Source organism: Drosophila innubila (genome assembly GCF_004354385.1).
Source record: "Drosophila innubila isolate TH190305 chromosome 2L unlocalized genomic scaffold, UK_Dinn_1.0 5_B_2L, whole genome shotgun sequence".
Taxonomy (NCBI): domain Eukaryota; kingdom Metazoa; phylum Arthropoda; class Insecta; order Diptera; family Drosophilidae; genus Drosophila; species Drosophila innubila.
Genome location: NW_022995373.1, coordinates 398,313 through 425,778, shown reverse-complemented (window position 1 = coordinate 425,778; position 27,466 = coordinate 398,313). Strand labels below are relative to the sequence as shown.

The following is a 27,466-nucleotide window of genomic DNA, read 5'->3' as shown; positions in this document are numbered from 1 at the left end:
TAAGATATCACTCCTTAACTGAACAATCAGGTAGAAAGTAAGTCTATTAAACGACCCTGAAAATATTAAAGCGATTGACCCATAAATATAGAAGATATTTCGAAATTACATTTAATTCATAGCTCTTATAGTCTCTGCCAGATCGACTCGGCTGTTGATCCTGATCAAGAATATACATACCTTATGGGGTCTACCACTCCTCTTTCTGCCTGTTACATACATTCTGCCAAACACATTATACCCTTTTTTGCCAATTTTAAATGGGCACAGGGTATAACAAACAACAAATAGGCGTTTGTCAGGTAGTTCAGTATGTCATCTTCAAAAATAGAGCTTATAAACAGCTGCGAGCTTGGATAGTGCCTTCCAGCAACAACAATATCGACAACAATTACGAAAACAATACGTAAGAAGCAGCAGATGGGAGAGTAACCTTCAGATTATTGATAGACACAATACGAGGTGCTGATTAGAATTAAGGTCGTAGAGCTAAAGCTGGAAAGCTGAAAGAAGAGGCTCGAGACGATTGGCGATTTGATTTTCTGTTAGTTAAAACGCAGCAGTTGTTAAGCTTAGACGTTTGAAGTTCTAGAATTGAAAATAAGTGACCTCTTCAAAAGCGACATTAGAGATGAGGTCATCGTGGCAGCTTTTTATCGGACTGCTTATGCTACTCGCACTAAGCGGTACAGGCCAGGCACAGTTTAAGACGGCTGGCATCAAGACCCGTCAGCCGGCTTCTGCAAACCTACAGTTTTCTAGCAATGCCACTGAGCAGACCCAATACAGCTACGGCAGCTACTCCAATTTTGTGCCCGCCGAGACCTATCAGGGCGGAAATCAAAACCAATTTGCGAGTCACTACGTGCAGCCGCTGAACACGGCTACTCCTGCACCTCAAATTCTTGATGAAACGGCGTTGTTTATTAATAAAACCCGATCGGCAATGGCTAGTGGCATCTGCTACAAGGAAGTTCCGTAAGTTCACGTCGGCCCCTGGAAGAGATTCCATTGCATGAGCTTTAACTTAGTTTTATATCAGTAAATAAATCTATTCAAAATAACACATTGAACTACAGACCTCGACTTCCTCACTTGCTTGATAATGAAATTGAAATATAAGTGCGATTTTATACAAACAATGAATGTTATTTAAAGTGATAGCAAATGTTTTAATATAATTAACATACATAAATGTCAAAGCTTAATTGAACTGAGGGGCTCCGCCCTCTGCTCGCTTCGCTTGCAAGCCCCCGGCTCGTTGCGCTCTCTGCATACTCGACTGTCGGAGACCACGAAAGCACTATAGAAAAAACTAAAACTTAACTTAAACTAATACGTATATGCACATTAGAGTGGGTCAATTTATATTGAGTAAACATTGAATGCAAAATGAACTTTTTAATTGAATCTTCTAAGAAACTTGACAAAAGTGAGTATGTTTACAACCCAATTTAATAAAAACTTGTTAAGAACGCCAACTCATTCTTATCTCTAAATTCATCATAAATCGCCCTCTATTTGGGTTTTTAATTTTTTTTTTAAGCAATAGCTTCTCCGTAAAAAGTGGAAGCACAATATTGATTTTAGACCCAGGATTTCTTGGGCAATTCTTTCTTAGAACTCATCGTAGATTGCGATTTTCATAACCGCTTTGTCGCGAAAAAAAAAATTGACCCACTCTAATGCACATTCAATAAGTTTTATTTACGACTGTCAGTTTGATAACAACACCTCATAGAAATGGAGAGTTTTTCATATTAAAACTTGATTTTCCACCCAACGGACCTATGGCAGCTATATGAAAAAGTGGTCCTATCCCAAAAAAAGCAAACAAAAGAAGTCTACATGCCAATTTTGGTGTCTATAGTTCTTAACGTCTCTGAGATCTAGGTGCTTATACAGACATCAAGACAGAAGGGCAGACGGACGTTGCTATAGCGACCCTCTCTTGTTCTTCTTCTTAATTAGATCTAACTTTTCATTCTATCTTTAACTCTGACTTAACAGCACTGCCTCACTACTTCATGGGTCGCGGGATAATGATATTGGCAATGGCACCACCTCGGATATGAGTCGGATTCAGATCTGTTGCGAGGGCTATGAGCGTAATCCCCACATCTATCGACGCTGTGAGCCCTTATGCGATGACAACTGTCCCAACGGCATTTGCACTGCGCCCAATACCTGTGTCTGTATGCCTGGACATGTAAGGACCGTCGAGGGAAAGTGCATCTCCACCTGCCCCCTAGGCTGTGGCAACGGAGTGTGCACTGAACAGAATGAATGTCGTTGTCGCGAGGGCTACACACTGGATCCCGTTACCCGAAAGTACTGCCAACCAGAGTGCAACCCAGGCTGTGCCAATGGACGATGCGTGGCTCCCAACAAATGTGATTGCCTCCAGGGATTTCGCCAAGGGGCTGACGGTAGCTGTACCCCCGTCTGTGATCAATGCGAGAATGGACAATGCACAGCACCGGGACATTGCAGTTGTCGTGCGGGCTACCTGAAGGTGGAAGGACGTTGTGAACCCATTTGCGAGCAGTAAGTAACTAAGTTCTAATCTGTGCAGTTACTGCAACTCAAGAATCCTTCAACAGGTCCTGCAAGAATGGCCGTTGCATTGCTCCCGAGACCTGTGAATGTGCTCCTGGTTATGATTGGGATCGTAAGACCGCTCAGTGCTTACCCCACTGTGATGTGCCCTGCCTGAATGGTGTCTGCATTGGACAGAACCAGTGCGAGTGCAAGCCTGGTTTCATTTTGGATGAACATCAGCGAAACATTTGCCAGCCACATTGTCCCCAAGGTTGTCCCAATGGCTATTGCAGTGCGCCCAACTTCTGCATCTGCAAGCCCGGTTTCATCAAGAGCGGAATTAAAGGACGTCAAAGCTGTCAGCTCGTCTAGTATGCATTTTATTCGAATTATTTGTTAAAATTTTAATCCCACATCCAATTAAACAGACGTCCAATAAGTGCGTAAAATTCATATTTCAACTCCTGATTTCGATCCTTTCGTCGATCTAGGCTACTCAGCTGATTAGCAATGTGCTGCAGCTGCAGGCATCGGTCGATGAAGTGCGTCTGTCCGAACGGGCATTGACAATGGCCATTGGCATCACAGCTCCCATACAGGCAATGCTGTTCATCAGGTCCACATCCACAAATATTAGGGGCCAGGCATTTGCCATAGGATCCGCAAGAGCTGAAAGTAAAAATAACTAATTTAATATTAATTTAAAATACCACAACGCATTGCAACGCCGCACACTGGGGCAGGAGGCCGAAAAGCGTGGCAAAAATCATTTGTTTGACGAAAGCGTTCATAAAAAGTAATAATGGCATTCGATAGAGAAAACTTGAAAGATTACGAATCCAAAGATTTTTGAAATCAGGTACAAATTGTGGGCGTGACAGCCTCTCAAAGTTGACCCATTTTTCAGTGCGCGCAAGAATGTGAAAATTTTATAAAAAAATGCAAACTTTAAAACTGATTTGATGACAAGTTATATGACCGATCTTTATGTTTTTGTTTTCATATGAAAAGTACATTCATTTCTAATTAAATTTTGATTCTTCACTTGTTGACCTTTTATCCCAGCGATGTTTAAAAAAAAGAGACTAAAATAAGGCTATTTTTTAACTTTGATGGAATAGAACTAAACTTGGACTCATTTGGACTCGGTCTCACTACCACAGGAGTCTTTGTTAATCAATTCTCTAACGAAATAACCGCGGTCTTTCATGTATCTGGGTGCGCCTAAGAACACTTTTAGTCGAAAAACTGAAGCAACCTCGCAATATACTAGTGTGAGAAGAAGAAGAGCGCAGTGCAATTTCATACGATTATCATCATAGGCATCATACAAAATTTATTAAAAAAACAAAAATTATTTTTTTTTTAAATAAGCATAGTAAAATTTTTTTTATATATTAAACAATGCTGTTTAAAGAATAAAATAGATTGAAATTTATATTTCGAACAAAAAATAATTAATTTTTTTTTTAAATTTTACATGTAAAATATGCACTGAAAATATTATTTAACTTTGACCGAAAGCCCTGAATCAACCAGTAAGCAGTGAAAACACTTATTTTAAAGCTTATGAAGTTTTCTATCAAATGTTTTTAAATTTTGAAAATATCTTCACTGGTTCAAAAGATATGATTTTTGCAACGCAAAAGAGGTGGCAGATCCACTGTGCGCCGTTTTATCATCTTGCTGTCAACTTTACAGTCTAGACAAATTGGCCGACAAGGGAAAATTGATTTTCTTGGTAAAAATTTAGTTGCCCACAGGCTAGTTACAGAGCATCCCAGTAATAATAATTTTGAGAATGTGTGCCCCCGGGCAATTCCTTCTTATAAGCATGCTCTTTCCTACGAAATGAGTAGTAAGTATATGTCTTTATTGTGTGCCAAGCATACAAATAATGACAGGAAAGGAAGCACATTTATATTTCTGAATTTGAAACGCTAAATGTCTGCACTTTTAAAAGCAGAAAGTCTATTAACGACTATGAAAAAGCAACACTGCATAGTAGGCTCTGCATTTTCTTGCAATTATTAAAGCGAAAGAAGCAGAGCTGTATCTATGCCAGCAAGCATTCCTGAGATAGAGGGGAGGTTTTAATATGCTTAAGTCGGTCGCGGCTGCTAAGGAACAATTCGCAGAAATATGTAAGTTTTAATGAAAACTTATTTTCAATAAATCTACTAATGTTTCTGCAATTATCAAAATAACCTTCTGGGGCCCGTGCTTATGGATGAAGCTGATGAAGATGGATGAAGTATTTAATATACCTATCGAAATGCTAAAACTTTTACTAACTCACCTGGTTCATGAGATTAGGGGGTGTAAGTGAGAAGGAGAAAAATTTTAATGAACGCAGGTAATGGGGCCGTTGGGGCCTTTTGGTAAATTTTTTTATTTTTAATAATTCTAATCAAATAATAATTCTAATACGCGTCGATTGATACCTCGATCACCCAAACCCGACAACTGGTTCAAAAGATAATTATATTCTAAATATTTTAGTGGACCTCTCAAAATGAGATGAAAAATCAGTTTGTTTGTCTGTCTGTTTGTTTGTTTGCATTAAATCGTAATTCTTGCTTCATGCTTACTTCAAATTTAAAAATCAATTCACAGTTTCAACATATAACAGTACCTCAGTCATTTAGAATCCTCTCGGCACGCCGAAGCCTTAGACATTAAATTTTCGACTGATTGTTCCAATGACACCTATATGGTGTAGTCTGTCGATTAGCATAAACACTAACTTTAATGCATATTCTTCCTGATTAAGATATCTCAAAATATAAAAAAATTGTTCATAGTAAAACGTGATATTCGACCGATCGTTCAGATGGTAGCTATATGATGTAGTGGACCGATTTGAACCAAATTTGTTCAGGATGTATACAACTGACTTAAATGCATTATCGTTAAGAGTGGTTGAGATATCTCAAAAAACAAAAAACTTTTTCATACTAAGAGGTAATTTTTTGCCGATCGTTTGTACGGAAGCTATATGATATAGTGAGCCGACTTAAGCCAAATTTGGTCAGGATGCTTAACCCGAATCGTTCTAAGTAACTTTATTTCGAGTTTCTTCTTGAAACTTTTAGGAATGATAATTTTGTGGTCGCTGAATCCAAAAAAGACATTCTTTTTGTTATTCCTTGTCAGGATAAGAGACAGAACCAATTTTTACGGCTGTTTCCATATGGTAACCACCAGGGTACAGGTTTTCTTAATACTACAAAATACAAATATTTGAAAAAAGTCTAATGAACAAAGCTATGTCCAACAGGGGGGTTCCTCCTTGGTATATCTGACACTTTTTCACCTTTCTAATGATGTGTGCATTGCATATAGTTCAGTACTAAAATTAGTTAAACGATTTAAATTTAATTGCGACGAATTGCCAAATGCCGTTTTTCTGCACTGCAAAATAAAGTGAGCAATTTATTGCGCATTTTTCTATTAGCTAGCTTCAAGAGATTGTTCAGTTAGAGACAGCAATTTACTCTTAGAATATCGTATACAAGTTAATCTTATGTTAATATGTTGTCTAAAAAAAATGTTTAGTAAATGTCTATCACTTGTTACCATATCGTACCGCTAGGTCTATTCGGGTTACATTCGTACAGAGGCTCATTTTAGTTGACACTATTAACTTTAACATACTAACCATCAGACATACATAAATATTTGCCAGTTTAACATTTGAAGATTAACATAGCTAAATAAAGTTTATATATTATATATTTATTTAAGAAACAATTGAATTACCAGAAGAAATGTAAATGAACATAACATTGATATAGAATGTCTAACATAAATTATACGATTTTTGATATTAAGTAATGCTATTTAAAGCATTAAAATAAATCCTAAAAGTTGTAAACTGGAAATTCTAACAATGTTGATAATTTTCAGAATCGTTTAACATCACTTCTTTAACTGTTTAAAGTTGAAGTATATTTTAAAAGTTTTTTTTTTATTAACATCTATAAAATATTGCATGAAAAACAACACCGGGCGGCAATGACTAAACCAAGCTGTTTTGAATTCCACTTTATTTTTTCTATCGATACTAAAGGTAAGGTCAGACAGGCAAAATATTTGTGTCAAAATGACTTAAATTTTTCCCAAATGCTGTCACAAACGTCTGACCGCCTACATTTTTCAAAACTAAATTTTGGGAAAAGGTTTTTGCACACATTTTAAGCTAAAATTGTGCTTTGTAATTGCCCTTGTCTGAACACATTGTGACTATCCAGGAACTAAATAAAAATAGTTTGTGTACGTTTATACTTACAAAAAAAATGCTAGTACAAACTGTGCAAACGTTTTTAAATTTTGAAAATAGAAAATGGTGCTGAGGACTATGAAAAGACTTGAATAATATTTCTAACTATTAAAAATACAAGTTGGAGCATAATTAATTACCAATTTCTTGTGAATATAAGATATTTAATTAAAATAAATTAATATTTTATCTTATCCTGATCCGACTACAAATAGACAAAATGGGATATATTGGCCGTACAGATATGGTAGATCCCATAGAGTATATATATTCTTGATCTGTATCAACAGCCCTGACCGTGTGTTCTTTGCGTTAATCTTATAAACTATTACAGCTACAGTCTTTACAATTAATATGTGATATGCAGGTCAAGTTATGTTTATTTTTAGTACGGATAACAAATTTTTTCCTTCATCTATTTGGGTATTTTGCATTCTGACCAAGTTCGTTTAAGTCCGATTAATATCTTATAGTAATCATTAAAACAAATAGTCGAAAATTAAAAAAAAAAACGCTCGGCAAGGGCATGAAATCTTCGGCATCTAAGTGCCTGGGCTGATGTTGAGTACGCTCTCGACTCTAGCAGCATCTACCCACGAGCGAAGCGATTCCCCAGTCATCCTATGACCTAAGCGTGTGACACAACATGCCGTGTCAGGAATTATTGAATATATTTAAATTTATATTATTTTTAACCTCCTCGACAGCATAGAGTGCAAATACTATATGATTGCAGCAGCACAACTCTCAATATAAAATATTTTATTGTTGTGTTTTCATCATTTACCGATGACAGTGCATAAAGCAAATCATTGAGAAAAGTAGGCATTTTATTTAGTTGTCATTTTGTAACAAAAATAAGTTTGTAGCAAATGTGTGAACACTTCACAAAACGTTTGCATGCTAACCGAGTTTTGTACTAAATCAGCATTGCCAACTATTTCGATGATTTTGCCTAACGGATGACCGACGACCAAAATTTAAACAAAATTTTTTTATTTTGTACAAACATCTGACGTTTGATTTTGACACAAATATTTTGCCTGTCTGACCTTACCTTAACTGTTGCAATCGAAAGCTGTTAAAGTTAATTTAATTGAGCAATAAAATTCGACAACGAAGTTTAATAGGCTATTTCCACGACCACTCACATTTGCCACATTTGCTCACATTTGAATGTGCCTCATATTGACTTTCCACGACCAAATGTGAAGCTGTTAAGACACTTAAAGCAAAGCAGCTGTTCGGCTTCTGTGCACAAATTATAAAAAGCAGACGATAACAACATTTTATTATTTATTACGATATGATAATTGGCGCAAATTGTATGCCTACCGATTTTATTGATGAAAACAGCTGGTTAAGGTGATAATTGCTTTTTTTTTACGAGCTTATCGATAAACATCGCGTGTTCGATAAAAAAAATACTGAAATTCACAGGGTCGAATGACAAAAAATCGGCTCATTCATTATGAATGAGCCAAAATGATCATTCGGATTTTGTACTGAAATGAAGTCCACATTTCGGCTAAATGATGAAAATGGCGTCGAATGAGCCAAATTTGCTGTCGTGGAAATAGGCTATGAATCTAATTTATCTTCTATGTGCTGTTTTACCATATTAGCACTAAGCAAATAACCTAAAGAGAAGTCATCCCATACAACTGAAAGAGTCTCAGCTAACACCAAGATGTATTAAACACAGTGACTTGCTAGTTGACAGCTGCTAACATAAAAAATTTTGTCGTGCTCTTTCGACTCTCAGAGATAGAGGCGTTAGAACGAGATAGCAAACATGAAGTTTGCTTCTCAACTGTCAAAATAGCTTGCTCAACAGAGGGCAACAGTGTTGAACAAGACACCTAGTTGTACATGATATTAGAGTTTACATACACAATTTAAAGGGAAACAACTGCTGATTTAGTACAAAATTCGGTTAGCATGCAAGCAATTTGTGAAGTTTTCACTCATTTGACACAAACTTAATTTTGTAACAAAATGACAACTTAATAAAATGCCTACTTTTCTCAATGCTTTTCTTTATGCACTGTCATCGATGAATGATGAATTCGGCAAACAATAAAATAATTCATATTGGGAGTTTTGCTGTTGCAGCAATATTTGAAATCTATGCTGTTGACGAGGTTAAAGAAATTAAGCAGAAAACAAAAAAATTAAATATATTCAATAATTCTTGACACGTGCAGAGGGCTGTATTCAATTTTCGACTATTTGTTTCAATGATAGCTATATGGTATTAATCGGACTTAAACCAATCTCGGTCAGAATGCAAAAGACCCAACTAGATGCATATTATATCAGATTCGTGGAGATATCTCAAAGAATAAAATATTTATTTGTACTAAAACTTTATTTTCGACATTTCAGCTATATGATGTAGTGGTCAACAACAACAGTCCCATTGGACAAATAAAGTTTGAATTTTTTTATACTCAAAGCATAAAAGGATTAAAGTGGCGCCCGAGCAGAGACCAGCGGAAAAATCCATAAAGCAAAACCGTCTTTAAGTTTCGGTTCGTGACGGGTTAAGTCCGACAGTTGCCAACCGTCCGCTGGCCAAGTGAAAGTATTGAATTGAACCTACCTAACTAACTGACTAGAACTTTATCACTGCGGGCAGTTCGCGCTAGTGACGAAAGCAGCACGAAGGGTGCAAAAGGCGACTAGCAATATATACAGCTAATTTGGAAAATTTGCTATGACTGTCCGATCAGATCGAGTTGTATACCGATCGAAAGGTTTAGTCCTAACCTTCAAAATGACATACAAAATTCAAATTAAAAATACGCAATGATTAATATATCGATCACCCAAATCCGATAGCTGGTTGAAAAGATAAACAAATTTGAAATTTTTAGTGAACTTCTCAAAATGAAATGAAAAGTCTGTTTGTCTGTTTGTATCAAAGCGCTAAAAAAGCTTAGATGTGATGATGGGGATTTATTCCTTTTCGATAATCTAGAAATGTTTGTTCTACGACTTTTGAAAAATCGGTAGTTTGGCGAGAAAACGCTAAATCCCGCTGAAATTGAAACCTCAACAACAACAAACCAAAGAAGCGTCAGATATGTCGTTGGAAAGGTAGTTTTGAGGCGTACCCTTAAACTTTTTTGCTTAAGTACTCAGGAAACATTTTACAATTGAAATAAAGTTTTTTAGCTTACATTTTGGCGATTTCTGACAAAACGGCTCGAACTATTTTTATTAAATTATGTTGTAGTAGGTAAAGTTTTGCGTTTTTTTGGTACATGAAACATAAATTTTGGCTGAGGGGTTTTAAATATATTACCTGTTAACTGAATATATAAATTTTTCTATTGGTCGAAAATCACGTTTTAGTACGAAAAACTTTTTGGTTTTATGGGATATATCAACCAAACTGATACAATATGCATATAACTTGGTTTTATACATTCTGACCAAAGTTAGTTCAAATCGGACCACTATATCATAAAGCTGGCATAGGACCGGTCGCCAAAATCAAGTCTTAGTATGAAAAACTTTTGTTTAATGAGATATCGTAACCAAACTGATTAAATATGCATAGCAATTGGTTGCATATAGCTTGTCCAAAGTTGGTTTAAATCGGACCAACATTATTAGTTTTTGCCATAGTACGAACGGGGTCTCCGACAGTCGAGTATGCTCGACTGTAGCACCGGCCCACTAGTTTAGAATAGATCATTCCGCACTTCCATATTTTGAATGCAAGCTAAGGAATGGAACAGTTTTGAAAATATTAATAAGTACAGGCTCAAATAGAAATTATATCCACCCCAAGTACGTTACCATCCCAATACCTAATCAGAAACCTTTTAGCGCTGTGTCCAGAGGGGGCAGTGTTTCTGTCACGCACCATAAAATAGCCAACCTTTTGAGCCACCCTGACATAAGCGTTAAGTTCTTTTTGTTGCCGACTCTAAAGTCATTCGATGGCATTCTGGGCGAAAATTGGCATTGTGCACTGTGAGCAAAAAGGGTGAGCTTCTTTGTACATAAAAATTACTTTTTGCACAGTGCCGAATGTCAATTTTCGCTTTTTTTTTATTAATTTATATATTTATTTAAAATTTTAAGATTAAACTGAATTTTGTTTGCCACGAAATTGGATTGGGGGGTAGAAACTGCTTTTGTTACTAGACTTTTACCTCGTGTAGAGTTTTTTTTGTGGGATATCAGAAATTTTTGCAATTGCTTTTGCTTTTGACATTGTAACTTTATCATTAATGCGGGCAGATAGTAAAATATATCAATTTAGTTGTTGAACGTATTTCACATATAAAAAAATTTTTTTCTTTAGTTATAAAGAAAACTAACCGCTAAACAAGCTGTTTTTTTTTTAAAGTCATAGAACAAACATTTCTAGACTTTCGAAAAGGAATAAGTCCCCATCATTACATCTAAGCTTTTTTAGCGCTTTGATACAAACAGACAAACAAGCAAACTGACTTTTTATTTCATTTTGAGATGACCACTAAAAATTTTAAATTTATTTATCCTTTGAACCAGTTGTCGGATTTGGGTCACCGAGGTATCAATCGACGCGTTTTTTTAATAAGAATTTAAAAAAAAACAAAAATTTTTCCAAAAAGCCCCAACGGCTCCATAAGCCGCGATCATATAAATTTTTCCCCTCCCACTTACACCCCCGTATCTCATGACCCAGGTGAATTAGAAAAAGTTTTAGTATGCCAGCTTGAAAGTTAGGACTAAACCTTTCGATCGGTATATAACTCGATCTGATTGGACAGTCGTAGCAAATTTTCCAACTTAGCTTTATATATTCTAAGTCGCCTTTCGCACCTTTCGTGATGCTTTCGTCACTAACGCGAACTGCCGTTAGCAGTGATCAGCAAAAAAAAAATAATGACAGTAAAAAACAAAATTAACATTCCCATAAAAGAAAAGAAATTTAAGGAGGTAAGTACCATAGTACCTAGAATTGAGCATTTGACAAATTCTCAGAGTGACAGATAAAACAAACTTCTTCAAGTATACCCAAACTTATTCGCAAAGCCAAACCAGAAACTGACCTACACTGAAAAAAAACACCTACTTCTAAAATCAAGAACATTCATCATAAATATTTTGTTCTTAGCCCAAATGTCCATGAGCCACATGTTTTCGAGTTTCTTCATGAAACTTTCAGGACTTATAAATTTGGGGTCGCTGAGTCCGAAAAAAACATTATTTTTGTTCCTCCTTGTCAGGAGAGTAGACAGGACCATTTTTCGACTGTTACCATATGGTAACGCTAGTACCAACAGGGTTCTGGTGTTTATAGCTCGGTATTCAAAAAATGGGTACTATAGCCTATTATATTTGTGACAGTTTTGGTACACTACTCTGAACACCATTGTGTCCGAGACTATAAAAGTTAGAGCAACCAAATTTGGTAAAAATACTCCGAGGATGTTGTCCTATATAATGTTTTTTTTTTTAATTTGGCCACGCCCACCTCCGCCCATGTAAATGATATAAAATCTAATAACAAGAGCAATTTTAAAGCTATAGCCTTGAGACTTGGTACACAGGATGAAAGGACAAGTCCTGAGGTGTGCTGAGATCATCGAGATCGGTTCATAGACAAAGAAGATATTTGAGGAAATACGATATATGGAGGACATACAATCACCCGTATCTCCGAGACTATAAGAGCTTGAGCTACCGAATCGGTGACAATGCTGCTATGTTGCGCATGCAGATCAAGTTTGCTTTAAAATTTTCCTGTAATCGACAAAAAACTAAAGTATCCAATTACAAGGCCAACTTAATAGGTAAAGATTTCAAACAAGTACAGATTGCCATCTTTATGACGTATGCTTAAAATTTCATTGCGATCGGACAATAAACAACGAATATATTAAGCAAATAAGTTTCGCTTTGCGAGCCGTGGTACGCACAGGCTGGAGGGGTGGGGGTAACGGCAGGTACACATGTTATCTTAATGTTATAGTAACATAATAAAATTTTAGCTATACATGTTACATCAATGTTATATTAACATGGTATAATTAACGTTAGACATGTTATATGAATGTTATGTTAATTAATTTTTTGTTTACCCGAATATTCCCAGCTTTTCCATATGGTAACAAGCAATAGGCATTTACTAAAACTAAATTTTTAGACAACATATTAACATTAGATTAACTTTAATATGATATTGTAGGAGTAATTTGTTGTCTCTAACCGATAAAAAGTTGATTGAAACAATATCTCGAAGTTAGCTGATCGAAAAATGCGCATTACGTTGCTCACTATATTCTTCAGTCCAAAAAAACGGCATTTGTCAATTCGCCGCAAGTAAATATAAATCGTTTAACTTATTTCAGTTCTGAACTATATGCAATGGACACAACAGTAGAAAGGTGAAAGAGTGCTCTTTTTAAATATAACAAAAAATTCGAAAAAAAAAACAACACTTTTTTTTTGGCAAATTTTCGTGTTACCATATGGTAACGCTGGGAAGTACAGGGTACAGGTTTTTTCCTTACATTTTACTCGTGTTTCGGTACTGTTTTGATCATAAAATATGATTGTTCCTATGACAGCTATGTGATATAGTAAGCCGATTTGAACCAAATTTGGTCAGGATGTATAAAACCAACTTAAATGTATATTCTGTGAGTTTTGTTGAGATATCTCAGAAGTTTTCCATACCAAAGGTTAATTTGACCCCGATAGTTCCTATATCATAAAATATAGTACACTGATTTGAACCAAATTTCCAATATCCAATTTTGTGGCGAAAAAATTTAAGTATAATATAACAATTTTAAATAATAATATAAATTAATAAAAACCTAAGGGGCTGCGCCCCCTGCTCGCCTCGCTCGCCAAAGCTATGCTCGACTGTCGGAGACCCCGTATTAATTATGAAAAATGCAAAGACTGCTAAAAATTCAAAAATACTTAGCTCACTCGACGCTCTTGCAGAGCGCTTTATTACATTTTCAACTACTTGCTCCAATTTGGTAAGGATGTAAAAGACCAGCTTCAAAGCAAGTTCTGTCAGATTGGTTACGATTTTCGCCCGATCGGTACCATGACCGATCCCTAATGAACCAACTTCGGTCAGGATATATAAAGCCAAGAAAAATGCATACTGTTTTAGTTGAGATACCTCATAAGACCGATCAGTACCATTACAGCTATATGATATGGTTGACCGATTTGAACCAACTTCGGTAAGGATGTAAAGAACTCACTTAAATGCATATTCTATGAGTTTGGTTCCGATATCTCATAAAACTAAAAAGTTTTTCATACTAAGACTTGATTTTCACTCGATCGGTCCTATGACAGCTGTATGATATAGTAGACCGATTCAAAAAAGAAACAAACTTGACCTGCTTGCAAGATAGAGGAATCTACATACCAAATTTGGTGTCACTAGCTTTTAAATTGTGTTTAGAATTTGGATATGAAATTTTATTTTTCAATTTGTGGGCGATAAAAGGGGCGTGTCCGAAATTTGAAATAAACTTGATCTGCTTGCAATATAGAGGAACCTACATACCAAGTTTGGTGTCTCTATCTCTTATGGTCTCTGAGATCTAGCCGCTCATACAGACGGACAGACAGACGGACATTGCTATATCGACTCGGCTGTTGATGCTGATCAAGAATATATATACTTTATAGGGTCTGCCACGCCTCCTTCTGCCTGTTACGCACATATTCGTTAAAACAAACCCAATAGACCCCTGTACTTTTTTTAAGTTCAGGGTCTAAAAAAAGTGAAGTGCTAATATACATACTTACATACGTATGTACGTACGGTTGAGTAAATATATATAATGTCAATGAGCAATTTATTATAAAACAACGTATGTATTTAAAAAAGTGCCGGCGGCAAAAAAACGCAATGTGTGATGTGATGAACAAAAAGAAGCTGCATACATATATAGTATATGTATGTGAGTATGTACACACGAGCTGCAAAACCGCTGCCGGTATTAACTAAGAAGTTAACTAATAATTAATAGTTGTATGCATGTATGTACATACGAATTCATACATGCGCATGTAAATGTACAGCGTTAGCGAGACTTTGGCGTCGCGACGCCGCACAGTGGGGCAGATCCTCGTTTTGCGTTGCAAAAATCATATCTTTTGAACCAGTGAAGATATTTTCATAATTTAAAAAGCAATTGATAGAAAACTTTTTAAGCTTTAAAATGAGTGTTTGCACTGGCCCACTGATTAATTCAAAAATTTTGGTCAAAGTTGAAAAATATTTTCAGTGCATATTTTACATGTAAAATTTAAACAATTAATCTTTTTTTTTTGTCCGAAATACTAATTTTAATTTTTTTCAACCTTTGAAAAGCATTGTTTAATATATAAAAAAGTTTTATTACGCTTGTTACAAAAAAAAAAATTAAAAAAAATTTGAAAATCTGGTATGATGCCTGTCATACCGAAAACGTATGTAATTGTACTGCGCTCTTCTTCTTCTATCACCATTTTTTTGCGAGGTTGAATCAGTTTTTGTCCTATAACTTCCCCAGACGCAGCTGGACGCATGAAAGAACGGGGCTATTTCGTTAGAGAATTGATTAACAAAGACTCCTGTGGTAGTGGGATCGAGTCCAAATGAGTCCAATTTTTGTTCTATTCCATCAAAGTCAAAAAATAGCCTAATTTTAGTTCTTTTTTTAAACATCGCTGGGATAAAAGGTCAACAAGTGAAGGAACAAAATTCTACGGCATTTAATTAGAAATGCATGTACTTTTCATATGAAAACAAAAACATAAAGATCGGTCATATAGCTTGTCATCAAATCAGTTTTAAAGTTTGCATTTTTTATAAAATTTTCACATTCTTGCGCGTACTGAAAAATGGGTCAACTTTGAGAGGCTGTTTCGCCCACAATTTGTACCTGATTTGGATTCGAAATCTTTGAAGTTTTCTCTATCGAATGCTATTATTTCTTTTAACGAACGCTTTCGTCAAAAATATGATTTTTGCCACGCTTTTCGGCCGCCTGCCCCAGTGTGCGTCGTCTGTTAGTAGAGTTTTGATTTTTGCTGTTGAGCGTGCCGGCGCGTCGTATGTACAATGTACAGTGGCGCACAGCTTTTTCAACACGCTTGCAAATATTTGCACTTTGAGTGGACCAAAGTGCGGACGTTGAGCGAGCATGTCGCAAAATGTTCGAAAATTAGCTTAGAATCGGACAAGTTGCGGACAACAAATGAGCGATGACTGAAGTTCCGCAAACACGTGTGCCGTATCTTGTGAAGAAAAAGTAAGTATTTAACTGAATTCTACTTATATGTTTTATATATTGGTGAAAGCATCAAAATATTAAGTTTTAGTTAGTTGGGCTTGGCGTGCATGGTTCACTTTTTATTTTTCACGTGCTGCGCCGCTGCGAAGCCTTAAGCAACAACAACAACAACTTAATAGTTTGAGAAGTCTTGCTATATTTATAGCTTGTATGTAATATACCCTTTGCTTTTTAAAAAATTAAAGCGTAGAGCAATTTTCCTGCTAAGATCGCTACAATTTTAAGAGGATTATATTTATTTTTATAACATATACATACATATATATATATACATATATAAATTATAAATAGTAATTGTTCTTTTATATATATTCGCAGCGGCCTTTTAACAAAAATTTGCGTTGGAAGATGGTGATTTCGATCGAACTACACAGAAATTTTTCAATACGCCCAGGAGCGTGTGTCCAAATAAAGCAAAAAATTAAAAACAAACAAAATAATTTAGATATAGTTATAGATTATAAAATGAACTTGTATTTTTAGCTTTAAATATAAAAATATATTTTTAATCGTGCTTTTTTAATGGAAAAAAAATACATAAAATTATTGCAAATTGTATTTTTTTCGAATTACAAATGACCCACAAAAAAAACCTCTACACGAGGCAAAAGTCTAGTGGCGAAAGCAATTTCTAGCCCCAAAATTTCTGATATCTAATCTTGTGACGAACAAAATTCAGTTTAATCTAAAAATTGTAACCAAAAATATAAATTAATAAAAAAAAATCGAAAATTGGCATTGTGCACTGTGAGCAAAAAGGGTGAGCTTCTTTGTACATAAAAATTACTTTTTGCGCAGTGCCGAATGCCAATTTTCGCTTTTTTTTTTAATAATTTATATTTTTGTTTAAAACTTTTAGATTAAACTGAATTTTGTTCTTCACAAAATGATATATAGAACATATCTGTAGCTTCTATGGTTTGGAAACTGTTGGAGTTTCAATTTTAGCGGGATTTAGCGTTTTCCCGCTAAACTAGCGGGAAACTGAAAAAGTCGTAAAACAAACATTTCTAGATTTTCAAAGAGGAATAAATCCCCATCATTACATCTTAGCTTTTTTAGCGCTTTGATACAAACAGACAAACAAAGAAACTAACTTTTCATTTCATTTTGAAAAGTCCACTATTTATCTTTTGAACCAGTTGACGGATTTGGGTCATCGAGGTATCAATCGACGCGTATTTTTGATAAAAATTTTTAAAAAATAAATAATTTTACCAAAAAGCCCCAACGGCTCCACAAGCTGCGATCATACAAATTTTTCCCCTCCCACTTACACCCCCGTATCTCATGACCCAGGTTCGCTAGAAAAAGTTTTAGTATGCCATTTTGTAAGTTAGGACTAAACCTTTCGATCGGTATATAGCTCGATCTGATCGGACAGTCGTAGCAAATTTTCCAACTTAGCTGTATATATAGTTAGTCGCCTTTCGCACCCTTCGTGCTGCTTTCGTCACTAACGCGAACTGCCGTCCGCAGTAATATGATTGCCGATACTGTTTCGATATTGTTTACGAGTTAAAAACAATATCATCTAAAATACATTTTTAATATCATTAGCGTATCATATAATCAATTACTCCCGACTCGTTTTTAATATAAAAAGCGTCCGACAAAAGTATTGGAAAAGGCTCGCAAACGATACTTTTGTAAGCTATCGCGAACGAGCGTCTCGCTGACACAAACTAAGTGACAGATGATTCGTTTTATTATCGTTCTCGGATACGCAACTGAGAGTTTTGCACGTTTTAGATCCGCAAAAGTTATCACAAAAGGCTCGCAAACGATACTTTTTCGAGCTATCGCAAACGAGCTTTTCGCTGCCACAAACTGAGCGAGAGGTGATTCATTTTCCTATCGTTCGTGAATCTGAAAACGGACGTTTTGTCCGCTTGAAACCCGCAAAGCTATCATTAATGATTCCGTCAACGAAGTTTTGGCCCACTGGGTATTTCTTGTAGCAATTGTTAGATGATGATTTTGATTAAAAATTCGTTCATACTGTACATAAATACACAAATATTTATTTATATAATAAAACAGTAAATATAAATGTATTAGCAACAGTGTACAAATATTTGCAATCGTTTACAAGAAGCTGTGCGCCACTGTACATTGGCGTGCTAAGGCGGCGTGTTGCGACGCTCAAAAGCGAAGAAGCTGTGCAACAAAACTCTACGAACCAACGGCGACGTAGACGCAGCACTGTACATCCATTCATATGAATGTGTGTGAATTGCAGTGCTTGTGTACATATGTATGTATTTATAGATGTAATCTTTTTTTGTTATTCACTTTTCTTTGGGCAGCAAATAGTGCTTGTGTATAAATGTGCGTACATTTATATGGTCTATACACTGAGAACAATAATTATTCGTACACTCGCAAATTTAAATTATTTCTCTGTATAGTAGTGAGTGACTTCATATATTTACGAATGTACGTACATATCGTCGCATTCCCGCGAAATGATCGTATGTAGAAAAATGTGATTTTACAGGAGAAGCTTTTTTTTAATTTTCTCAAAGTAGAGTTGGTTTTTAGCAGCCATTTTTTCAAAAGATCTTATTTTATAGTTGTAATAACGAATGCTTGTTAAATTTTTTTTAAATATGGCCAATTGTGTTTACAGCAGCAATTTATTTAAACATACGATCATTTCGCGCGTCATGTTTTTGGTGCAAAACAATGTAAGTTCAACATACGATATGAGAAAATCTTTATTTATTTATATAAAAAAAGTTAAAATAAAATTTTGTTTTTATTAAACTTAAGTAAGAAATTCATATAAATCATATTTTTCTGTATGAAATTAAAGTATATATGAAAATAAAAAAAAAATAAAATATTGCATAAGGCAAACATCTTCAGTTTTCATCTTCTTCATCGGTTTCATCTAAACAATCTACGATTGTTTTACAATTTTTAAGATTTACATATTCACTATGATATTTAGTAGGTATACTGTTAACATTGCATAGATTTTTTAAATCTAAAAACTTCCTTTCTGAAATGCTTAACTTGTTCTTGTATAAACTTTTAATATTTTGATTCAAGTTTGATATTTGAATAATTTTATTTGTATTTGTGTTTTCGAAATATTCATAATTCAATTCCATTTCTCCGTTGTGCAAAATAGCTGTACGTAATTTGCTTAAATTTAATGTTTGATTTTTAAACAATGAATTGGCAAAACGATTCCAATTTTGGAAATCCTTGTACGTCAATTCAACGCACTCGTATCCGGATGGATGTGTTCTTGAATTTCTTATAAGAGTCGGCCATTCACTTGGCGCCCAAACATTGCGAAGTCTTTAAAAAATGTGCTAAACCAGCCAGCACAGCCTTGTTTTTATTTTGACCAGCACAACTATCGCAATAAAGGCTTAGACTTGATGTTGTTTTTTTACTATCTAGAATAAGCAAATACTTTACAAGAGCTGAGCATATTTCATTACTGCCTCTTTTGCCATCAATTTCCCCCCACAAAAAGCAGTACCCATTTCGTGTACCATTTTCATACAGACTTAGATTGTAGTAGGAGTATTTGCGTGAGTAAAAAAGGGTTACATTTTTGGAAAATGGAGTATGCAAAACCTTTTGCATATCAAAACTTGTGCAAAGAAATTCTTTCCTTATCTTACTTTCACTTTGGTCTTTTAGAAATAAATTTTTACTTAAATTTTTATTTTCTATGTGATTATGAAAATGTTGTGAATTACGAAATTGTAGTTTTTCTTCATTACTTAGATACTTTTCATTATCGCAAATCGTGCATTTGTCCTTTTTAGGCAAATGAAAACCGATTGAAAACTCTGTGTTAAAAATGGCTCGGAATATTCGACAAGAGACAGAAAAGTCACTTAAGTCTTGATCCCTTAAATAAGTAAGATACAATCTATATAAATTGGAAACATTCCTTAATTCTTGTGGTAAATAAACCCTGGTATTATTTTGACGGCAATAATGGGAAGGTACTGCTGGCAATTTTTTTATGTAATCTTTAACAATTTCTGTTTTACGAATGTCAGTTTTATTATGTGGTGTCCTGTTTTGGCTTTTAGAACAATTGGGTCCTTTTAGTGCACGCCTCAAAACCATTTGGGAAATATTTAAAGTTCTTAAAAATAAATTCTGACAAACTTGAAATATTTTTCCTTCACTTGATAATGTATATTCATAAGTCCAGTTCCGCCTCAATACGCGCTTTGTTTTCTGTTCAGCTCGCCTTTTTTTAATATGCTTTGGCTTAATTCGAGAGTGAAGCCATGATACCTGTCTTTCTTTTGACAATCCCCAGTATTGTTCATTTATATGTGTCCGCGAAATTTCGGACACACTTAGGCAATCCTTTTTACATTTTTTCCCAAGACAAGGGTTTGTAAGAACACTTCGGTTGCGTGTCTTCTTTGTAACATCTTTTCTTTTTCGTTGTATTTTAAGTCCACGTTCGCCGACGCTGCACTCTTCTTCATTTTCATCGCTGTCGCTATAGGGCACTAGTGATTTAACAAGCTATAAAAAACCAATTGATCAGTTCTGTCAGTCTGGACATCAAACATCAACTAATACTTTTAATGAAGTGACACTTACATTTCACATTTACTGAAATACGATAGGCTAGCTAAAATTCACATATAAAAACATATTAACAGTTACAATGGCACAAAAACAATTAAGCTTCACATCATCACATCTAAATGGGAGCTCAAATACAATATAATATACATATACATATTGTAGAAAAGTACTTACATCGTTTCTGGCAAATGACATTTTTTTATATTTGTTTCTCACAACTAAAGCAATTAATAATTTTACCTTTATGCTTGCGACTTTATGCACTGAAACTCAACGTAACACTAATTAAAGCTTTCGCAGCATCGCTTCTTATCTGCTTAATCAAAGAATATTAAAACGCCAAGGAATAACGGCACAAAAGAAAACGACCAAAGAATACGCAAAACAAAGAGCTCAAAATTCGTTTATCTCGCCTTATTTTTGTACGTTTAAAGTAGTTAACAATTTGTAATTTTTTGCAAGTATGTGAGACAGACGTTTTCTAACCGTTCTGCATTAAAATCTCAATTTCGCAAAAAATCAACATACGATCATTTCGCTGGAATGCGACGATATGTCTACGTAGTTAGCTGTTTATTTTTGTGTTGTGTTGCTCGCTATTAATTGATTACTATTGTGTACAGTAAGAAACATTTAAAATTTACACAATTTCTCGGAATACTTTTTTTTTTTATGGATTTTTATTGTATTTCATATTTTATTAATATTTTTTATGGTTCTAAAACAGGGGTGCCCAGAGCGTATACACACGAAGCACATTTTTAAGTCACTAAGAAGCTTTATTACTAGAATTGAAGTGTTTTTGGGCTGCGGTTGACATTTCTGGAGAATTGCCAATTAATAATGTACTTGTGAATTGGTTTTATTTAAAATTATTATAAGTTTTATTTAAGTTAAAATCAGAAAAAATGTTAAGCAAAAAACATTGATGCCAAAATCAATGTGCAATGTGCATAACAAAAGAATGAACATGAAGTCAATTTGAATTGTCATTGTCAACGTGGTCATTTTGTCTTCAACTGTTGACATCAAGCGTTTGCACTATGTTTACACTCACAATGTCAACTGGCGTTTTTCGTTTTGTCAATTTGCATTCAACTCAACAGTTGACTGAGTTGACCGCTGTTTACACTAGGATTTACCAAGTTGGCATCAAAATTGACTTGTTTATGAACTAGTGTAAGCGCACTTTTAAGTATCTTCTCATCCTATGTACTAATTCCTCGCATGTGAATATCGTGTCTTGATATCTTCATGGAGATAATTACTTTTAAATGGAAAAGATAAAAACTAATTACCAATTTCAAACTTTTTGACGTACCATTTAAAAACAACCCCTCACAACTTTCGGAACTGTTCCTTGAAGAGACCAGTCAAAGATTCTTGATTCTTTGGTATATTGTCATTGAAGATGAAAAGTTTCAAATTTCTGATGATCATATTTTGCATTCAGTATAAATCTCTTATGAACTCACCCAGTGCACTTTGGCACACAGCTGTTTCCGCGCAGCTCGTAGCCCTGGAAGCAGCGACAGACACCCGGAGCAATGCAAACTCCATTGCCCTGGCCACAGTTATCCTGACACTCGGGCAGACAGCTGGTACTGTTAATATCGAAACGATAGCCCTCACGGCAATGACACTTGTAGCGTGACTCACAAAAGCCATTCTCGCAGTTTCTGGGGTCATGTTGGAAGGAAGAAATGTTGGGGTTGATGTGTTTATTCTCCCGGATCCGAGGATCACTCACATGTAACATTCAGCCTCGCAGACATTGCGCTGCGGCCTCTTAATAAATCCGGGAAAGCACTCACACTGATTAGGAGCCACGCACTTGCCGTAGCCGCAGTCTGGGGCACAAATGGGCTGGCATCCTAGTTCCGAGGTGCGACGATATCCAGTTGCACAATCACATTGACTTGGGGCAACGCACTCCTCATGCGTGCCACATTCCTTGGGACAATGGGCACGGCAGAAGAGACGCGTCTCATTGTCGAGGACATAGCCCTTTTGACAGACACAAGTGCCGTTCAGATAGCAACGTCCATGCTGACAGGCAATGGGGCAAGTGTGGATACATGCCCCCTGTTCATTGCGCACAAACTCCGAGAAGCACTCACAATTCCCGGGATCACGACAAAAGCCATTCCGGCAGTTGTCCGGCGAAATGTGGGCACAGTCCGCAACACATAAACCTGTATAAGGATCCGGACGATAGCCTTCGCAGCACAATTCAATGCGATGGTAGTATATGGTAGATCCATTACCTCGGACAGGTGTATTCCTCAAGGTCTGAAAGAAGATTGAACTATTTCGAGAGATTTTAATAAATGCACACCGGTAGTTTATCTTAGGATCGAGTATTAAGCTTCGACCAACTTACGGTAGCTCACGCTGGCAGAGATGCTGCTGCTGTTGACGCTGTCGAGTTTGACTGAGTGATTCAAATTCTCCCTCAATGTGTATATCGCCGTAGAGCTCTGACTCCGTTGCTAGCGTCGCTATCGCTACAGCTGTTAGTGTTATCAGCGCAGCGGCTTTTAGTAACGTCCGTCTCAAATTCCTGTGCATTCTATGTTGTTTCTCGCTCTAGTTTCCTAAAGCAAATGAGCAGCTGAAGATTTCGGCTCTTGGAAGGCGACCCCTATCAGCAACAAACGCTCTCAAGCTTCTCACTACACACAATTTAATGTAATTTCCAATGCAATGAATACATTTAGTTTTAATAATAACACTAGGCAACAGCCAAAAAATAACGTGAACCAAACCTACTTTTTTGAATAGATTTGGGGCCCCATATGACGAAAAAAAAAATTTTTTTTTTATGGTGAGATTTTTTTTTTAGAATTTTTTAAAATATCTTCCTTTTTGTATTATTTTTTTCAGAACTGCGCTCACACTTTTCATCATTACTCGAGAACGTCAAATTCGATTTTCAAAAGCTTCACTTTTTCTGAAAGCTATTGAATATATCTATTATTAATAATTAAATAATATATCTATAATACATTAATACAAAGTTTCAGATTTAAGACAGTAGTTTAAAAGATATCAAACTTTAAAATTCGAGGAAAGTCGAAAAAAAAGACATCACATTTTGTTTTATATTTTATTTGCATAATTACGCGTCGTTTAAGATATGATTCATTAAAATCTATGGACAGACGGCTAAGTAACTATCATATAAACAATGAAACAAGTTTTACGAAATTTGTTTATTGTGGTCCGATTGCAACCAAATTTGAACAGGTTGTATAAGGCAATACACGGTTTATAATTTGTTAGTTTGGTACAGCTACTTTTAAAAATAAAAAAGTTTTTCACACTAAAGGTTGCTTATCGACCGTTCGCATCGATCGTTCCTATGGCAGCTATATGATATAGTAGTCCGATATTTACTAAATTTGGTTAGGATGTAATGTAATTAAAGATACCCGATTCATGAGTTTGATTGAGATATCTCTAAAAACAAAAAAGTTTTTCATACTAAAACTTGATTTTCTACCGATCGGAACTATGGCAGCTATATGATATAATGAGTCGATTTGAACCAACTTCGGTTAGGATGCATAAGACCAATTTATATGCATACTATAAGAGTTTAGTTAAGATTTCTGGATGATATATCTGATCTCTCCTATGGCAGCTATATGATATAGTAGACCGATTTGAACCAAATATGGTCAAAATGTGTAAAATATCAAAAAATTGATATTGTGTGAGATTGGTTAAGATATCTGAAAAATCACAAATAATTTTCATACTAAATGTGATGCCGCTCCACAAGGAAGTCATCACAATCGACAAAAACATGCCTAGACACAAAATAATATTATATTATAAACGACGTGTAATTAATGCAACTAAGCAAATAAAATAGAAAAATGTAAAATATTTTCTCGACTTTTCATCGAATTTTAAAGTAAAAAAAGGTAAAAAATAATTATAACATTGATAGCTCTAAAAATACTGGTTTAAATTTTAAGCTTTTGAAAATCGATTTTAACATTCTCGAAAAGTGATAACAAACGTGGGCGCACCTATAAAAAAAATTTAAAAAAAAAAACCAAATTTAAATTAATTCTACAAAAATAATCTCATCATTGAAAAAAAATTTTTTTTTTCGTCGTTTGGGGTCCCATATTCATAAAAAAAAGTGGGTTTGGCTCTAGCCAAAAGCTCAAATTTGTTGCCTAGTGTAATCTGCGCCCATGAAAACTGAGAAATGCTTCCGTCGAGCGGTCTCGATTGCGTGAGACGTAAATATCATTCCCGATTTGCATTTTCATTTTTAGACCCCGTACTTAAAAAAAAGTACAGGGGTCTATTGGGTTTGTTTTGACGAATATGTGCGTAACAGGCAGAAGGAGGCGTGGCAGACCCCATATAGTATATATATTCATGATCAGCATCAATAGCCAAGTCGATATAGCAGTGTCCGTCTGTCTGTCTGTCCGTCCGTCTGTCTGTCCGTCCGTCTGTATGAACACCTAGATCTCAGAGACTATAAGAGCTAGAGACACCAAACTTGGTATGTAGGTTCCTCTATATTGCAAGCATATCAAGTTTATTTCAAAATTTGGCCACGCCCCCTTTCTCGCCCACAAATCGAAAAACAAAATTTCATATCCAAATTATAAGAACAATTAAAAAGCTAGTGACACCAAATTTGGTATGTAGATTTCTCAACATTGAAGGCAGATCAAGTTTATTTCTTTTTTTAATCGGACCACTCTATTATATATGAGATATCGTAATCAAACTGATACAATAAGCATATAACTAGGTTTTAAATATCCAGTCCAAAGTTGGATTAAATCAGATCACTATATCATATTGCTGTCATAGGACGGATCGTGCGAAAATCAAGTCTTAGTATGAAAATCTTTTATGTTTTGTGAGACATCGTAGCCAATCTGATAGAATATACATTTAAGTTAACTAAATATTTTTTAATTTTTTCCATTATTAGTTTTTACCATGGTAAGAACGGGGTCTCCGACAGTCGAGTATGCTCGACTGTAGCACCAGCCCACTAGTTTATTATTTTGTTGTAAAGATAAAGTAAAATAAAGTTGGAGCAAATGAAGTTTGTTTTAAATTTTTGCCAAAAGTAATTGACGTTACTTACCATTATTTCGAACATCCCTCTCAATCGCAACAAGATAGGCTAGGCTAAAAAGAAAGACAATTATAGCCGTTAAAATTTTTAAAGCAATACAAGCTACTTAAAATATGTAATAGTTTTTCTTTCAATCGGGGCTCAGTGTATTTTTTTTTTAATTCACACGTATTATATTAAAAAAAAAAAGTTATCGATTTTAGTCATAACTGTTGTTTTCTCCACCTACTCGAATATTCATATTTATTAACCGATCTCAATTTTTACAGAATATCAATTGTGTTTTTGGATATACGTCTAAAACTATACTGACGCAAATAGTTATTTTTATCAATTCGTGCGATTGGCGGTGCTTGTGGCATTTGGTATGTGCTTGAATTTAATTTCAATCGCATACATAGATGAGCTGAGTCATAGGCGAATTCAAGGTACGCAGGTATGGGCAGAGGGAGGCAACTGACCCCAGTTACTTCAAAATAAATAAAAAATGTAAGATATTAAAATAATGTGTTTAAAATCACTGCGCACGAAAGTTCGCGTTAGTGACGAAAGCAGCACGAAGGGTGCAAAAGGCGACTAACAATATATACAGCTAATATTGACAATTTGCTATCCGATCAGGTCGACCTATATGCCGATCGAAAGTCCGTTGGGGCTTTTTGATAATATTTTGTATTTTTAAAAAATACGCGTCAATTGATACCTCGATCACCTAAATGCGACACCTAGTTCAAACGATAATTTAATTAAATTAAATTAAAAGTCAGATTGTTTGTTTGTATGTCTGCATCAAAACTCTACAAAACCTTATGTGTTATGATGGGTATTTATTCTATTTCGAAAATCTAGAAAAGTTTGTTTTACGACTTTTTGAAAAAAACCGCTAGCTTAGCGGGAAAACGCTTAATCCCGCTCAAATTTTAGCCCCCACCAAACCATAGAAGCTACAGATATGTCCTATATATCATTGAAAGGTGAGTTGAGGGCTTTTAGGGCTTAAATTACTCAGGTAACATTTTACAGGTAAATAAAGGTGTTTTAGCTTACACTTTATCGATTTTTGAAAAATTGACATATGACATCTTTATCAATTTTCAATAAGTTATAGTCAATAAAATTCTACATTTTTTGGGCAAATAAGGGTATAATTTGTTTGGTAGACCCCCCAAAGTATATATATTCTTGATCAGGATCAACAGCCGAGTCGATTGAGCCATGTCCGTCCGTCCGTCTGTTTGAACGTGTCGATTTAAGAAAACATATGAGCTAGAGACTTCAAACCTGGTATGTAGGATACCATAGGCAGATCACGTTTTGTTTTTATTATTGGATCGGACCACTATATCATATAGCTGCCATAGGAACGATACATCGAAAATGAAGGTTTAGTATGAAAAAAGCGGAGCCCCTTTGTTCTCTTTATTATTAAAGGCAACAGTTTTTAGACCTCGTACCTAAAAAAAAACTAATGGGCCGGTGCTACAGTCGACCATACTCGACTGTCGGAGACCCCGTTCTTACTATGGCAAAAACTAATAATGGAAAAAATTAAAAAATATTTAGTTAACTTAAATGTATATTCTATCAGATTGGCTACGATGTCTCACAAAACATAAAAGA

At 35.1% G+C, this 27,466-nt stretch overlaps 2 protein-coding genes across 2 annotated transcripts; one reads left to right on the top strand and one right to left on the bottom strand.

Moving 5' to 3' along the window:
• Positions 1–556: 556 nt before the first annotated feature.
• Positions 557–2,994, top strand: LOC117782520 (tenascin). The gene is made up of 3 exons (XM_034619538.1): positions 557–978; positions 2,011–2,547; positions 2,604–2,994. Exons 1-3 carry the CDS (start codon positions 632–634, stop codon positions 2,911–2,913), a joined length of 1,194 nt encoding a protein of 397 aa, XP_034475429.1. The 5' UTR covers positions 557–631; the 3' UTR covers positions 2,914–2,994.
• Positions 2,906–23,295, bottom strand: LOC117782599 (tenascin). The gene is made up of 4 exons (XM_034619617.1): positions 23,108–23,295; positions 22,475–23,032; positions 22,200–22,403; positions 2,906–3,210 (listed from the first exon to the last, which is right to left on the bottom strand). Exons 1-4 carry the CDS (start codon positions 23,293–23,295, stop codon positions 2,946–2,948), a joined length of 1,215 nt encoding a protein of 404 aa, XP_034475508.1. The 3' UTR covers positions 2,906–2,945.
• Between the last annotated feature and the right edge of the window lie 4,171 nt (positions 23,296–27,466).

Bases quoted from the DNA above. Each gene is read 5' to 3' on its own strand.
- LOC117782520 (XM_034619538.1), top strand. From the start codon at position 632: ATGAGGTCATCGTGGCAGCTTTTTATCGGACTGCTTATGCTACTCGCA. The intron at 979-2,010 runs GTAAGTTCACGT...CTGACTTAACAG, and splicing joins ATCTGCTACAAGGAAGTTCC to CACTGCCTCACTACTTCATG. The intron at 2,548-2,603 runs GTAAGTAACTAA...ATCCTTCAACAG, and splicing joins TGTGAACCCATTTGCGAGCA to GTCCTGCAAGAATGGCCGTT.
- LOC117782599 (XM_034619617.1), bottom strand. From the start codon at position 23,295: ATGCACAGGAATTTGAGACGGACGTTACTAAAAGCCGCTGCGCTGATA. The intron at 22,404-22,474 runs GTGAGTGATCCT...ACATGACCCCAG, and splicing joins TGCGAGGCTGAATGTTACAT to AAACTGCGAGAATGGCTTTT. The intron at 3,211-22,199 runs GTGAGTTCATAA...TTTTACTTTCAG, and splicing joins TGTGTGCCAAAGTGCACTGG to CTCTTGCGGATCCTATGGCA.